At 50.9% G+C, this 16,796-nt stretch overlaps 1 protein-coding gene across 8 annotated transcripts in view; it reads right to left on the reverse strand.

Annotated features, from left to right (window-relative positions):
• Nucleotides 1-16,347, reverse strand: part of SLCO2B1 (solute carrier organic anion transporter family member 2B1) — a 56,565-nt gene extending 40,218 nt beyond the window's left edge. The window contains exons 1-2 of one of the 8 annotated variants that reach the window (XM_023514933.1): nucleotides 14,339-16,060; nucleotides 373-500 (exon numbers count right to left, since the gene is read on the reverse strand). In XM_023514933.1, coding sequence (XP_023370701.1) covers nucleotides 373-500; nucleotides 14,339-14,510 — 300 coding nt within the window. In that variant the 5' untranslated portion in view covers nucleotides 14,511-16,060. The other 7 variants (XM_023515896.1, XM_023515410.1, XM_023516666.1 and 4 more) reach the window with 7 other exon arrangements.
• Nucleotides 16,348-16,796: the final 449 nt, after the last annotated feature.

Below are 16,796 nucleotides of genomic sequence, written 5' to 3' on the forward strand. Positions count from 1 at the left end.
GGCACTTTCCATGTGTCTAAAACCCAGCTGGGGGCTTTTATGGGTCATTCTTTTGATCCTCACAGCCTCCCATTCTACAGGCGAGGAAACCAAGGTTCAGAGAAGGGCTTGCTTGACATTACACAGCCAGTATGTGGGTGCTTTTCTCATGGTAACTATGGTAACCGTGTCAGCATCCTGCTCCCTGCAATTAGAGGAAGCTGAGCGCCTTCAGAGGTGGCTCCCAGGATCTCCTGAGCTGACTGTCAGTGGGGACCCCTGAAGTCCAATCCTAGGAGACTCCACCCCTCCAGATACCAACCCCCACAGAGGGTGCCACCCCTGTTCTGCCCAGCTCAGAAGCCCTTGCCCCTGCCAGTCCTGGAGAGGTACCTTGATGCTGTGGAACACACTTGGCCGCAAGTCCTGAGAGCCTGGGCTGGCTTTGCCAGGTGTGTCTTCTGTGCCCACCATGGCCTTGGTTTCTTTGTCTGGCATCTGGGGCCTCTCACCCTCTGACCCTGAGGGACCGACATCCAGGTGGTGAGAGTGGAGATGGAATCCCAGAGGATGGCCCTGACCCAGCAGCCTACACTTCAGAACTAAGGTGTTTCAGGGGAAGAGATCTTAGTGGTTGGGCAGAACCTGATAGTCAAAACACCTTCAGCCTTCCTGACTACTAGATGGCAGTGACAGAAAGGATCTTCCTAGGAGGTTAGTGTTCCCTGTGCCCCTGCTGGCCCAATCACCTGTGTCATACCTTCACTGTGCGCCAGCATAAACCTCCCTCCCAGGGAGAAGCTGCCGACTCCCTCCCACAAAAAACCTGCAAGCAGTGACCTCAGCAGTAGGGATTAACCATACACAGTCTCTCAGTCCCCTTTGGGGCTACAGTCATGAGATAGCCATGATCTTGGGGATCAAGTCTAGGCCTGCGTGTGTCTAGCTTAGTCTAGGATTGGGGTTCTGGGGCCAGGTGCAGGGCCAAGGCTCGGTCCATAATCAAGGAATAGAGGCTTTTCCTAGGTTTGTTTGGAAAAGATATCAACCCTCACTTAGGATGCCAACCCACATGTAATCACAGAGCTAACCAATCCCCAAATCATACCATCAAACCACATCACTAGTCAAGCTATCTTGGCCCCTTGGCCCCTGTTAGGCATGTGGGCGCTCCTCTCACGGTAACTATGGCAACCTTGCCAGCATCCCACTCCCTGCAGTCAGTAGAAACTGAGCTCCTTTAGAGTCAGTTTTAGAGCTCAGAGGGTTTCCTGAGCTCACTGTCAGTGGGGACCATGGAAGTCCTATCCGAGGAGACTCCACCCCTCCATTTAGATGGGAACCACCTGTCTCTCCTGGCAGTCCAGGCCTCCCTGGCCTTCCTCCCCTCCTGGGGCGCCACTTCCTGCCGGAAGCCTTCATTGTTTCACGTTCCTCTCACGGGGGCAGGAGTTTCCCCTCGCTCAACATGCTCCTTCTGGAGCCTGAAAAGTGACCTAAGGACCCCTCTGACCCAGGGAACACTCTCACTCCATCTCCAGGCCTGGAAGGCAAACCTGGGGAGGGGGCCACAGAGTCCTAAACTGCCCCGAGTAGTGCTGTGCTCCTCATAAAAGGCACCTGGAAACCTGAGGACTTTTAAAATTGAGATACAACTCACATGCCATAAAATCTGTCCTTTTAAAATACACAATCCAGAGGTTTTCAGGACATTCACAAAGCTGTACCACCATCTCCAGTATTCAGTGCTAGAACATTTTCATGCCCCCACAAGAAGTCCATACCATTAGTGGTCACCTGCCCTTCCTCCCTCCCCCCAGCCTCTGGCAACCACCAATCTGCTTTCTGTTTCCATAGACTCGCCCAGAGTGCACATCTCATGTAAAGGAAATCACATAATATGTGCTCTGGTTTTTTTAATTTTTTTTAACATGTGCTCATTTCTGACTGACTTCTTTCAATTAATGTTTTCTTTTCTTTTCTTTTTTTTTTTTTTGAGACGGAGCCTCAAGCTATCCCCCTGGGTAGAGTGCCGTGGCATCACAGCTCACAGCAACCTCCAGCTCCTGGGCTCAAGCGAGTCTCCTGCCTCAGCCTCCCAAGTAGCTGGGACTACAGGCGCCTGCCACAACGCCTGGCCATTTTTTGGTTGCAGCCATCATTGTTGTTTGGCGGGCCCGGGCTGGGGATTCGAACCCGCCACCTTAGGTGTATGTGGCTGGCGCCCCAGCCGCTTGAGCCACAGGCGCCGAGCCTCAATTAATGTTTTCAAGGTTCATTCATGTTGTAGCATGCATTAGTACTTCATCTTTTTTATGAATGAATAAGATTCCATTGCATGAATATATCACATTTACTTTATCCGTTCATCAGTTGACAGATATTTGGATTATTTCAGGTCTTATGAACATTCAGGTATAAATGTAGACATGTTTGCAACTCACTTGGGTATATAGGTACAAATGGAATTGCTGGATCTCATGGCAAGTCTACATTTAAATCTTTGAGGAACTGCCAAACCATTTTTCCACAGTAGCTGCATTTACAGTCCCACTCGCAGTGTATGATCATTCCAATTCTCTACATCTTTGTTTTTACTTGTTATTGGCTATCTCTTCAATTATAGCAGCCTAGGAGGGTGAACTTGTATCTCAGCTCAGTTTTGATTTGCATTTCCCTAATGACAATGATGTCAGGCATGTTTTCATGTGCTTATTGGCCATTTGTATATTTTCTTTGGAGAAATGTCTATACAAACAGCTTGAGGAATTTGACTGAGGAGGTGGAAATGAAGATAGCTGGGGAGGAGTCCCTTTAGGGGGACTCAGGAAACAAGGAGATATTGTAATAAAACCGCCTTTTGATAGGGAAAGGAGGAGGGGTTGGCCTAGGGAAGGGGACTGTGGCGGAGACCCTGCAGGGGTCCACTTTGAAGGCAAAGAGGAAGTAAGGTGGTTCAAAGCACAGGAGCCCAGCAAAGAAGGAGGGGCCCCTTCTGAGCTGCTGCTGCTGTGGCCTAAGCTCTGGGCTACATGCTTTCCACGCTTTCAGGAACCCTCCCCAGGGCTCTGTACTGATGGTGCTTTATTATCTCTATGCTTCTGATAAGGACATGGAGGCTCAGAGGAACCAGCTCTGCTGGCTAAAGTTGGTCCAGCCCAGGCATTAAACTCAAGCCCAGGTGTTAAACCCACCATCTCCCCATGCTCCTGGTCTGATGGGGGGAAGAAATACAATGCTCTTCTCTGTCTTGGCCCATCCAAACCTAGCCAGGCCACCTCGTAGAAAGCAGCGCCACCCCACCAAGGGGCCAGGCCAACCAGGGTTGGGGCTGAGTGGGGGAGGGCAGAAGTCACTGACCTGCAGCCCCAGCTCTGAAGGAAGCCCAGGGAATGGATGGGGAGGGGTCAGTGGGCCGGCTCAGAACATGGGGCCCCACGGCTATAGGCCAGATCCTGGACCCTTGGCTTGGCTTCCTGGGCACATCAGAGGCATCTCCTCTGTGCTCCAAACTTTCTAGCCCCAAGTTTCTGACCCCTCCCATCTCACCTACCCGCTCCCAGAGGCTGCTCACCTCCTCAGGTGAGCTCCTACTCCAGCCAACCTCACCTCTGGTTCTCCCTGAATCTTCCATGTCAGCCTCTTCTGCTAAGGCTCAGGTCTTCCTGAGATAATTTATTCTTAATAAACGGCAGTTTCTGGAGGGCAGAGTCCACAGCCTATACTTCTTGGCGGAAGAGGAAAGCACCACTGTGGCTCTCTGGATTCAGAGCAGCAGCAGTCATGTGGTGGTGGTCAGTCCACTGCTGGGTAGACCTGGTCAGGCAGGCTGTCTGCCCCTCCAAACCCTTCCTGTGGGTTGGAGCCTGTACCCAGGGGCTGGCAGGAAACCATCCAACTCCCAGACTGAGGACAGAACTCCTGGGCTGTGTGTCCTCCTCATGTGGAAGGCCACTGAGGCCCCTCCCTCTTCTGTGAGGCCTTTATAAGGGGCAAGCCCTAAAAGGAGGAGGGGACAGCTATGGGAGTAAACCTGGGCTGGGCTGGGCTGGGCTGGCCATCGCCTATAGGAATGAGGGGAAGGGCAGAGGGCCAGGCCCCACTTTAAAAAAAAAAGTCCCTTTCTCTCCTAGGTAGGCAGCTAGGTTTTGGGGTCATAGGTAAGCCACTGGTTCCCAGGGCTGGGAGCACACAGCAGGAGCTGGTGGACAATAGGTCTGTGTGCCTGCCTGCCTGTTGGTCAGTTACCGGCTGGTCATTCACATGGGCACACCATGTCCATGTGCTTATCAGCCAGCCAGTCAGTGGTCTGGTGTTTTCTGGGAAACCTCTCTGTTCAGGCTGTCAGTCAGCCATCTCCCTTGCAGGTCTTAGAAAGACAGTCATGAAATTGCCTTAAAAGTCTGTCTGCCAGAAACCCTTTTTTCACCCAGTATCTGCTCAATCAGATATTCCTTCTACAGGCTACCTGTGGGCAGGAATCAGCATTCTTCATGCCAACTGAGTCTGGGGGATGAGGGGCAGAGTTTCAAGGGCCAACTTGACAGGAAGGACCACATTCCTCTGCTTGTTCTTTGTTGAAAGGCTCAGACTTCTGCCTCCCTGAGTCACCTCCTTGCTGCAAAGAGCAAGTCTCAGGGAAATGTGGGGCTGAGTATAGGCCTTAAGTCCTCACATCTGAGTTGGAATCCTAGCTCTGCCGCAAGCCCACCGGGTGGGCCTGAACATACCTCTGAATCTTTCTGAGCCTCAACTTTCCCATTTCTAGGGTGAAGATAACAGTATCTACTAGTGGGGTTCGAGACATGTTACCCTAAAATATGGTACCATGGCATTTGAGAAAACAGCAGAAGCAGGTCATAAAACCTAAAAAGGTCACTATTTGACCTTTATACAGGGATACCCACCCTGTGTCCCTGAAGCAGGTCATAAGAAAAATCCTCCCTGTATTGAAGAAAAGGAACATTCTTGGCTGTGAAGACACAAGGACACGGAGAAGAATCTGAAGGGAGGTCTTGCTAAGTTCCCCCTGGTTTACTATCATTAGATCCCACCTTGTTGGGCCAGTCACACTTCTCCACACTATATGCTTCATCAAACTTAGCAGAAAATACACAGGTTTCTCTGACTTTAGGGGGTCTTCATTTCTGAAGGCCACCATGGCATGAAAAACTTACATTAAGTAAATCTGCCTGCTTTTCTCTAGTTAATATGTCTTTTGTTATAGGGGCCTCAGCCATGAAGTAGCAATGGGCGAGGAAAGAAATATCTTCCTATACACTACCTCAGGGATGTTAGGCCTCTAGGGCACCTGGTCGAGGGCTTGGTACACAGCAAGCCCCTGCCAAGGGCCATCACTCTCCCCTTCATGATAAATCTTCAAACAACTCTGAGGCAAGGCCCAATTGTACCTGCCCCCTTCCACACACACCTAGCCCTCCTCCAAGTAGGCCCCTCCATTCTGATGTCACCAGCCATCCATCTCTGGCTCATGTCTCTCTCATCCAAGCCCCAGATAATCACGGGACACAAGGAAGTGAACCCCTTCTTTCCAGGGTACTCAATGATGCCAGTTTGGAGCCCCCTGCTATACGCAGGGAGTGTAATCCCTCCTTCCCAGCTCAGAAAGCATCTACTGAGCACCAAAACCACCTACCCCCACATTCAGCCTGGCCTGAACCCCCAAACCACACCTTATGGTCTGCCTTCACATGACTTTGCTATTTCACTGTCTTCAACAGCAATTTTTTCCTCTTCCCGGGCTGTCCACCCCCAACTACATTGTTTATTTGTTCATGACAGGAACTTCTGAAAGACCAATTAACTTTTCCAGGGAAATAAAGTGTTGTCCTCAGATTCTTTGACTTCCCCTCACAACACCCTCGCCTTGCTGCTTCTACCAATCCTGAACGGTTGTGTAGAAGTTTTTACCCAATCCTAATCAAATCCCCCCCCTACCTACCGCCTACTCTGCACCAAAGGGCTTTAAAACAAACTTCCAATTCTTCATAAACTCTGACTTTCCTCGCTCCTCTGAGACTGCCAAAGCTTTGAGCAGCAGTGATTTCTTTCTTTCTTTCTTTTTCGTAGAGACAGAGTCTCACTTTATCACCCTCGGTAGAGTACCATGGTGTCACAGCTCACAGCAACCTCCAACTCCTGGGCTTAGGCGATTCTCTTGTCTCAGCCTCCGGAGTAGCTGGGACTACAGGTGTCCACCACAATGCCCGGCTATTTTTCTTGTTGCAGTTTGGCCGGTTTTGAACCTGCCACCCTTGGCATATGGGGCCGGAGCCCTACCCACTGAGCCAGAGGTGCCGCCCAGCAGTGATTTCTTTATCCCAGAGAGTAATGACCTTTGCCTCACTGACACACTGTGGCGGTCATATTTGGGAAGCCCCAGCATTAAAACAGCCCATAGTAGGTACTCAGTGAATGTTACATCCTTCCCTGCCAGGCAGCCATCCTCCATCAGCTGGCTAGTCTCCTGCCACAGATATCTGCCTTCTTCCAGACTACTTGCTTTGTGCTGATGGCAAGCATTGCCACATCTAGAAACAGAGAATGGGGCTAAAGTTCAACAGTGAAGGGGCTGGGGGAGGGAAGTCAACCAAGGCCTTTGCTGGAAACAGCCTCCTCAGATCCACCTTCATCTCACACAGAAGTAGCCAGCCCTGAACAGCCTGCATGATTGTCAGGTGTGGGGATCAGATGTGAGGACTTCATGTTTCCTGGTTCTTGGTTCCCGGTACCAAAGAATGGTTACTGGTACCCAGTCAATAAACAAATGAGCAGACCAAGAAGATGCAAGCAAGCAAAGTGCCAAAGTTTATTAAAGCATAGAACGTCCAAATGTTCCAAAGATGGAATGAGTTTACCCCTGCAAAGTTGGGGTAAAATTTTATTAAACAAAGTTTATTAAAGCATAGAATGTTCAAATGTTCCAAAGATGGAATGAGTTTACCCCTGCAAGTTGGGGAGACCCTCAGTTTAATAAGATTTATTGCCCTTATGCTGATTTCCTAATTCTATGTTAAGTGGGGGGTGGAATATTCATAGTTTTTCTTGGAAAAAGGTGGAGAATTCCCAGAGAGGTGAACCTTCCCCTTTTCTATCCTTGTATGGGAATTTCTGGAGGTTGCTATGGCATTTATAAACTATCACGGTGTGGGTAGGCGTGATTTTTACTATGCTAATGAGGTTAGATCACTTAGGGACACTGATACCTCAACTGTGTACATGCTCCAAAGACCTTTTATGGCCTTGATCATAACTCTACTCTGTGGCCTTTCTACCTCTTTCTGGTTGGTTGGTCAGTCCTTGGAGACCCCTTGACACATCAGCTCTTCCTCTTGAAAGCCCCCTTCTGGTCATTTTGTTCCTCCCAGTAGACAAAACATCTAATGTCATGTATTTCTCAACAGAAAGTCCAGACAAAACATCTGTTCCTCTTCTTCCTTATTCCTACTTAACAGGACAGAGAAGTTTGTCCTGGGCATGTTCTTAGGGGAAGCAGGTGCTTGATTTAGAAGTGCACCACCATGCACAGGGCTAGGCCGGGCACCCTTCCTCCTAGCAGCATTCTAGGGCACTGCTGTGACTCTCCGATGGATGAGAAATAGGGTCTCCTAGAGAAGCGACTTTTTTAGGGCCTGGGGTTGGAGGGAGTAAATGGCAAACCCTGGAACCCAGATCTGTCTGACTCCTGGGCCCCCCAGTAGCAACCAGCAACCACAAGATGGTGGCGGCAACAACAGCAAAGGCAGTCCCTGTGTAGACATGTCTTATTCTGGCCTGGCTTCTCTCCTGTGAATTGTCAAAGGTGGCCATTTGGGAACAGTCTATCATTGTACCAGTGTATCCTTCAGCTAGTATTGAGGCTCAGAAACCGATACTCCAAAATTGTGGCACTTTGGCAGGCCGAACTGAAGAAATCTCAAGGTTCCTCTGCCTTCCCCTCCACCTTCTCTCCCTAAGCACAGAATGAAGTTGAAGTTCTTTATCTGCTTAAGATCAAGGCCAGTCAAGGAGAAGAATGTAACAGCACCTGAAAAGCCCCTAGCACAAGACAACATACAAGTCAATCTCAGTTCTCTGATCCACTCATTCTCCTCAGTGATCCTCTCAGCAGAATTCTTCCCCATCGCACAACCTGTTTTGCCATGATGGTATATAAGCTTCTAAACCTCATCAGGGGCTGGGCAGTTGCTCTACGATTTTTCTTGTGTAGATGTTAATGAAATTGATACGCCTTTTCTCCAATTAATCTGCCTTTGGTGAGTTAGTTTTGCAGCAAAACTTTGGATGGTGAAGGGGAAATTTCTCTTGCCCCTACCCTAGTCAGTCAAGTTCACTGGTTGGTCAATTCCCTCTTCTAATGGCCTGAGAGAGCACGGTTGGACAAGGGCTGGGAAAGAGAAAGGGTAGGAAAGAAGCGTGGCTCCCCTGGTCCTGCCACAGTCCTCACCAGCTGCCTTAGTGTGATGATGGTCCAGGCCTAGCTTTGAACCTTCAAGAGAAACAAGGCTCCAGGCACTGAGAAATGCAGACAGAGCCTCCGAGAATTCTCACACCCTGAAGGCAACCAATTCCAGGTCAGCCATCCTGAGGAAGATGTCTGGGACCAAGGAAAGGAAGACATAACACTTTCTCTCCAGAATGTGCCAGCCTGTCCCTCAGCAAAGAGTGAGACCAGGGACAACTCAGACCCAGTGACCCTTGCCCCAGCAGTTAGAGCCCTCCAAGCCTCTGTAAAACAGGAATAATGAGGCTTACCTGTCAAGTCTGCATGAGGATCCTAGGGGTAACGAATACCCGTTGTCAGCCCAGGGGCTTCACAAGTGCCAGCTTTGTCATCCTGTGACCCAAACTAACCAGGGAGTCTATTTCTATGGCTGGCCACCAGGCCTTAAAATAATTATTCTCCTTCCTGTGGGAGACTCAGCCCCATCAACTCCTGATCCTGGAAATAGCACAGACCCCCTGGTATGCTTCCCTCTACCACTCCTGGTCCCTCCCTGACCCTGTCCCTGCCCTGGCCCTGTCTCCTCCTCTATCCCTGCCACAGTCCTCACCAGCTGCATTCCAAGACGTCTTTGTTTTCTCTGAATAATTTTCCTGTGCTGGGGAAGGAAAGACCTCTCCTCCACACCCTCCCCCACACTGTGCCAGGGCCATCAAAGGACCTTGTGGAGGCAGAATGTAAGGCAGAGGTTACAACTAAAAGACCCTGGCCCCAAACCCCCTAAATGGTGCCTTCTGGAGTTCTCCTGGCTAAAGGCACATCTGGCCCTTGGCCCTGCTTTGGGAGCTTGCACAATGCTGGCCTGCTAAGTGTTTTTAAGTCAGATGCCAACACTTAAAAATCAAGAAATTTTATATAACTCCAGATTTTGGGGGGTTTTTGTTGTTGTTGTTTTTCTTGAAAGATCAGCAGATCTGACACCACCGAGCCCACATTCCCACATGGCAGGACTCAGCTGGTCCAAGGAACCGGGCTTGCACATGGCCGTTTATCCTGTTGGAGCCTCGCTGGCGTGACAGCCCAGCCCAGCCCTCCTCATGAGCCTTCACCTGCCTGTGGGCCTACCCATCCATGATCCCCAGTGACACTGAGCTTGGAGAGTCCACTGCACAGGAAAGCAGGGTGATTTAGCCACTTTAAGGGGTGAGGAAATAGGGACAGAGGGTGCCAGGACTTGCTCAGGGTCACTGCGGCCATAAGAATGAAGATTCATTCCACACACTGTGACAGCTCTTGGAGCCAATCCACTGGACACTCAGAAGCAAGCAGCCCCAGGCCCTGCCCTGTATGGGAGGCTGCAGCTGACTCTGAGCACAGAATCACCATCATTGGTGCTCAGCGCTGTGATACAGGGAGTGTGAAGACTGCAAATGCAGCAGAAAAGCCCTAGGCTAAACTGGAACATTCTGGAAGGCTATCCTGAAGAAAAATCCAAGAAAAGGACATAAATATGAAAGTGAAAGTGAAAGATTGTTCAGGGACAATAGTTTGACAAGGTTGGAGCACTAAGATGGAGGTAGGAGGTGAGGCTGGGGAAGGTGGAGGGACCAGGCTTAAATACAAGCCTGAAGTTCAGGCTTTGTCCCCAGGCCTTGGAGGAGGTCATATATGGCCTCTGGGAAGAACAACATGACTGTAGGGGAGAGTGGAGAAGCCAGGCTGGCAGCAGAGGCTGGGAAGAAAGCAGGAGTGAGGTCCAGGGGAGAGAATGGTAGTGGGGCTGGCTAGGTAGTGGCATTGGGGATGTAGAGTCATGAGTAGGGAGAGGGGTCCCCAGGGCCAGGCAGAAAATCAGCTGTGGGGATTGGGAACTAAAATTAAATCTTAAGGTTCCTCCCGGAGGCTGACTGACTGGACCTCCCCTTGGCCCTGGGGATTCCCTAAAACTGAGTTGTTAACTACAAGAAAGGAGATCAGACAGAACCCATCAAGCCCCCATCCCTTCCTTTTTTTGGCTTTTTGGGTATTTTTTTTGAGACAGAGTCTCACTATATCACCCTTGGTAGAGTGCCATAGCATCACAGCTCACAGCAACCTCCAACTCTTGGCTTAGGCGATTCTTTTGCCTCAACCTCCTGAGTAGCTGGGACTATAGGTGCCAGCTACAACACTCAGCTATTTTTTGTTGTAGTTGTCACTGCTGTTTTAGCTGGCTGGGGCCGGGTTTGAACCCGCCACCCTCAGTATATGGGGTTGGTGCCCTACTCACTGAGCCACAGGCACCGGTGCCCTACCCATTGGTGCCCCCCCCTTCTTAGACACATCCTTTGAGACTCAGTAACAGGCCAAAGGCTATACAACACCTACCTGCTGGATTTCAATAAACATTACAAACCACTTGACTCTGGCCTTAAGTCAGAGAGTTTGTCTCCGATTCACAGACCCTAGTCTTTAACTCAAGTGTTCCTTTTCTCTGACTCCTGGTCTATTAGACAAAAGCCCAACTTTCAGCTGATTGTCAACTGAAGAGTCTTTAAATCCACCTATAACCTGTAAGTCTCCCCCACCTTGGGGATGTCCCACCTTTTCAGGCCAAACCAATGTACATATGTCTTCTGTCCTTCCATGTATAGATTTATGACTTTACCTGTAATTTCTGTCTCCCTGAAAGGTGTAAAATCAACCTTTTATAACCCCACCACAATGAATTTACTTGCTGAAGGCTGCTTGGGTGTGGTTGCAGGTCATGGTCATCAAATTTGAGGCATAGAAGCACAGCTTTCCCTCTGGGTGCACCAAATATATATATTTGTTTATATACTTATTTATTTTTGTTTTGTTTTAGAGATAAGGTCCCTCTCTGTCATCCAGGTTGGAGTACAGTGGTACAGCCTCAAGCTCCTGGATTCAAGTGATCCTCCTGCCTCAGCCTCCTGAGTAGCTGGGACTACAAGTACCTACCAGGATGCCCACCCAAATTTTACTTGATTGTAGACACAGGGTCTCACTGTCTTGACCAGGGTATTCTTGAACTCCTGTCCAAAAGCAATTCTCCTATCTTGGCCTCCCAAAATGCTGGAATTATAGGCATGAGCCACCATGCCAGGGCACGGGTATACAATTATAAAAATCCAGGATCATAGGATGGTGTGAATTCGACATTGGGTATGGTGAGGTTCGGATGGCTGAGAGGCCCCCAGGGAGCAATGCCTAGGAGGCCATGGGCTCTAGGAGAGAGGAAAGGTGCTAGAGATGGAGCTCTGTGAGTCTGGGAGGCATGTGTAGAAAGATCACAGAAACTGCAAGTGGCCAAAGTTGCCCAGCAAGAGTAAGTCCCCACCCTGTGCCCCAACTGAGGAGAGAGGCACAAAAGGTTGGGTTCCAGGCAACCCACTGGAAAAGCCAGCATCCAGCACTAACATGTCTGCTGCTTAAGCCTGGGAAGGGAAATATTCCCCGCTGCAGATGTTGAGCACTCCATCCCACTAGATGATATCAGACACCTCCAGAGGTGTCGGGGTGAGAGGCACCAGCCCCAGTGCAGCTAGCTCCTGCTGCACACCCCTCCTACTGGGTTTCCCTTGTGCCCTCAGCCTGCTGATCCTTGGTCCTGCAGCCCAAATCAACCATCTTTCCTTCTATAGAAACCCCTCCCAGGCCGATTCCCTCAGCCCTTCTCTAGGCTATAGCACAGCTGATCTCTCTCTTGCATTATCTGTGTGTCTCTAATTCAGCCCTATTAGATAGTAAACTCCCCCAGGGCAGAGGTCATACTGGCCTCTTGTCCTGATGGAACGTGTTAAGTCCCTGCTGAAACCCTCTGTGTCAAAAGACTTTGGATTCAAATATTTGTTTTGCCAATGTTGTATCTGTGCGACCTTGGCAGCTGATTTAGCTTCGTTAAGCCTTAATTTCCTTTTCTGTAAATGAAAGAATAGTGCCTCACAGCATGTTGGATAGGATTAGAGGGAAACAGCCTTTGCTTGGTACACTGGGGCCTCAACAATGGTTTGTCCCACCTCCACTGCCTGCTCCTGGCCTCATCTGCAAAGGACGCCCACCCCTGGTGAACAGTATTCTCTGGCTTCTACAAATTCTTGCTATTCCCCAGATTCATCCTGTTCTTTTCCACCTCTAAGCCTTTGCACATGCTGTACTCTCAGCTTGGAGTGTCATTCCTCCCCAGCAAACCACTTATCTTTCAAGGCCTGGCCCAGCTTGAGAACGTGATTACTGAGTGGAGCTAAACTGAATGAGGGAGAAGAGAAGGCTGGGGGTAGGGCTGTGGGAGGGTGGTGGCCACGGTGGGCCTTGGTGGGATGGGGGCTATGTGGGGCCCTGAGCATTTCAGCTCGCTGGTCAACCTAGCCCAGCAGGGGGCAGCAGGGAGTCTCCAGGCTTTGACCTTGGCTGTCATTTTAGGGAAACTCCTTCTAGCAGGACCCTTGGGTGGTCTATTGAGAGGACAATAGTATGTTTGAGGTCCAGCTGTTGTGGGCCTTCCAGCTGTTGCTTCTTGAGGAAGATGTGGCAGGGTCGGGGAAAGGGCCAGGCAGTTTCTGGTAATTTCCAAGCTGGGTTAGGAACTCCATGCTGGGACTTTCTGTTCCCAGTTCTGGCCCTGGCTAGATCCAGGATGACCTTAAAAACAGTGACTACAGTCTGGGGGTGGGGGGATGAGCACTGAGCCTATTGGGGGGGGGCTCAGACCAGTCTCCTTAGGCCTAAAACCAGGAGCTTGAGGCTTAGTGATACACAGCTATTGGCCCAAGGCCATGCTGCCTTCCCTTCCCCTCCCTGGGCTTAAACTGGCCCTTCAAGAGGTCCATATTGTCCCATCTCATTCCATACTATTAATCTCCAGTCCTCCAAACACCAGAGAATCCAGATAATTGTCTTAAAGCTGTTTTGGCACCAGAGACCCAAGGGTTTAGAGAGGGACTAGGGCATGTTCCTTACAGATCCAGCCCCCTCTAGCCTGTGTTCACCAGGCACAAGCTGGACACATTAGAGTCTTCAGTACAGACTTGTTAGGAAACAAGGACAAGGGAAGGCAAGAAAAGGCCCTTACTGGAGTGTTGGGCTTGAGTTTGAGCTCTGGCTCTGTGCTGACTAGCTGCATGGTCTTGAGTCGTAACTGGACTCCTCTGCGCCTTAGTTTCCTCACTTATAAAATGCAGATCACAGTATTTTGTACTCAAAAGAGTGCTACATGCATGAGCAGAGCTATTACGGATATTTCTGGGACACAAATTCTCTAGGCCACCAAAGCATAGCCACTGCCCCCCCCCATTGCCTCTGACAGAAAGTCCATATGCCTAACCTGTCCTATAAGATCCTTGAGCTTGGACCCCACCAACTTCTTTGGCTTAATTTCCCATGACATTCCCTGGTAACCCCCTGCTCCAACTGCACCAGCAGCTCACTGTCCTCACATACACATTGCCAGGTACAATCACTTCTCCAAGCATTTGCAATGCTCTCTCCTCCCCTGGAATGCTCATCCTGTGTGGGGTCTGTGAAAGGGAAGAGAAAGCCTAAAGACAATGGCACAGAGAGGAAAGAGCTTTGGCATCAGGCAGACCTGGGTTCTGGCCTCCACTCTGCTGCTTACTTGTTAGGTGACCTTGGGCTAGTCACTTGCCCTCTGTGACCATCTGTTTCCTCACCTACTAAAAAGGGTGAGTATGTTTCCCTGAATTCTCATAAAGCTAGTGATGCAGAGCTGGGATCTGAACCCCAGGTTCTTTCCCTTGCCCCTCCTATGTGCCCTAGAATGGCTCACATGTGGATGCAGAAGAGTGGGAGGCAGCAACAGCAAGAACACTGGAAACAAGGAAGGATGAACCACAATAGAGGGTCAAACAGCATATGGGAGCTAGCAGGAGAGCTTACCTCCAGCTAGGAGAATCAGGAGGGCTTCCTGAAGGAGGTGGCATTTGGAAGAGTTGGAGAACAATGCAAATTTCACCAGAGTGGGATGAGGGCTGGGCCTTCCTGAGCAAAGGTGCAGAGGTGGGAAAGTGGCGTCTCTGAATCCCACTGTGCAAATGGCCTGTCCTCGCATAGACAGGGATGCTCTGCCTGTTGCCTAAGGGCACATGCAGGGTTGGTGGAGGGGCTCTGCTAGAGCCAGATCTGATCCTCACTCTTCTCTGGTGTCTGCCCCTGGCTGGGACAATTGTCCCCTCTCCTTTGATGGGCTGGGTCTGGGACTCTTCCAGGCCACAGACTCCAGGCTCCATATCCTGCCCCTCCCTGTGTTCCCACATCCCTCAATGCCTCATGAGCCTGGCCACAGCCCAGGTTGGGGCTAGGAAGCAAGGCTAGAGTAGAGTGGCTTCTGGTAGTCCCAGGTACAGATTTTGAGGTCAGTGTCCCATATGTGTGGGAGGTTAGGGGGATAGTAGAGAATAGTCCGGAGGTTGGCCCCTTAGGGCCAAGAAAAATAGTCGTGAGAGGTAGTGGGAGCTGGGGGACAGAAGCAGTACATCCATAGTTTCTAGCTGCTTCCCACCCAACCCTCCTATCCAATAGCAAGCCAAGGCTGACTGGGAATTTGCTTTGTTCATGGCCCTTTCATCTCACCTACCTCAAACCAACCCAACCCAAATCTGACCTTATTCTCATCTGTCCTGTCAGGTCCCCTGAGAGAAAGCTTCCACCCCACCCTTCCTGCCATAGCACAGTACCCAAGCTGTGGCTGCATCCTCCTGGAGTCCCTGTGGCTGCAGCCCAGCCAACCTTAGTACTCTAAGAAGCCCTTGCTCCCCAGCACCCACATGCAAGCCCAGCCTTGCTTGAGTGGGTGAGGCCAACACAGGGAGGGCAGGACAGATAGTGGGAGGGAGGCCAGAGGTGAGTGCTGCAGGGCATCCAGCCCAGTTCCTCCCTATCTAAAGACTCTTCATTTCTTCCAACACCCACCTCCAGCCAGGCTTTTGTCCCAGAAACACTGCCCCGACACATGGCGCTTCCTTGTCACCCTTCAACCTGGGCTTCAAGACATCTCCCCTCTGGCTTCCTCACCACCCCACAGCCAGCCCTTGTAGGTCTCTGCCGGCCTCTCTGAAGCCCCTTCTCTCCTGTGCGGCTCCTTCTAACACTGTCTGCGGGTCTGTGTCTGCTCCTCCCTGGCCTGCCCCTTCTGATTCTCATTCTCACTCCTGCTTCTTGTCGCTTCAGAGTTGCTCCCCCCCTTTCCCCTGCATTCTCCTGCTGACACCTGTTGAAATTTGTCTTTATCTGTGGCTCCATCCCTCTCTCCAGCTCTATCTGAGACCTGTCACTGCACTTTGTCTCTTACTACACTTCTTTCTCTCTCTCTGTTCTGCTCTGTCTCCCTCGGAGAGTGGAAACAGGGCTTGGTGATGGTTGGGGGCCTGTCTTTCTCTTGTTCTCTATATCTCTGACCCATCAGGGAGGTTTGGCCCTTTCCACTCCTCCGATCATTCACTCTTTCAACACACCTACACGTGGCTCCAGCCACATGCCTGGCTCTCTGCAGATTGCTGTTAGACCCTGTCCCACCCCTGTACACCCACTTCGGCTTTATAGTCTTGCTATTCCCTCTAGGAATGGGGCCCCAGATTCCCTCCAGATGCCCCTTCCTTACTCCATCCAAACTTACCTACCCTGGGTCCCACGCCTGCTGGGCCGCCGGGAGTCCCAGCACCTAATTAAATCTCAGGCCCTGAAGTTCAGCAGGGCAAAGGAAACTCAGCAGGGCAAAAGGTGCGGGCCTCCCAGGGGCTCCTGGAGGCAGCAGCTGGTCAGCCACAGCAGGGGTGTGCAAAGGCACAAACTCCAGGCACTGGGTCACACTGGACAGCACCCTCGTCCAGGTTTGGGCTAGGGAGTCCTGCTCCAAGTCAGCCCCAAACTCCAAGTGTCTGTCTCTCTGGTAACTTGCTGCTTCTGTCTCTCTGCCCTGGCTCCAGAGATATATAGGAGGTTGGCTTGGTTTCAGTCCAGCCTCCCACTGGGAGGAAGCTGCACCCGCCTCCCTGTGGCTCCGACTCTGTGTTCCCTTCTCGGCCTTTCCCTTGGCTATTTCCTCCTGCTCTGTGAGCAGTGGAGAGGTGGGCCCCAGGGGATGCCGATGGGCCACCCCAAGCCCCAGGGTTATTCAGCCCTGATCCTTCAATCTGCTCACTGCACTCCATTTCCTTTTCTTTTCCTTTCCCCCTATTTTTAGTAGAGATGGGGTTTCACTCTTGCTCAGGCTGAGCTCCTGAGCTCAAGGGATCCTCCTGCCTACACCTCCTAGAGTGCTAGGATTATGGTAATGAGTCACTGCACCCTGCCAGTACCTCCATTTTCAATCTGAGCCCCTTCTCCTGCCAAGCCCTTG

This window comes from Otolemur garnettii, unplaced genomic scaffold (genome assembly GCF_000181295.1).
Source record: "Otolemur garnettii isolate 467f Iridium unplaced genomic scaffold, OtoGar3 scaffold00001, whole genome shotgun sequence".
NCBI lineage: Eukaryota > Metazoa > Chordata > Mammalia > Primates > Galagidae > Otolemur > Otolemur garnettii.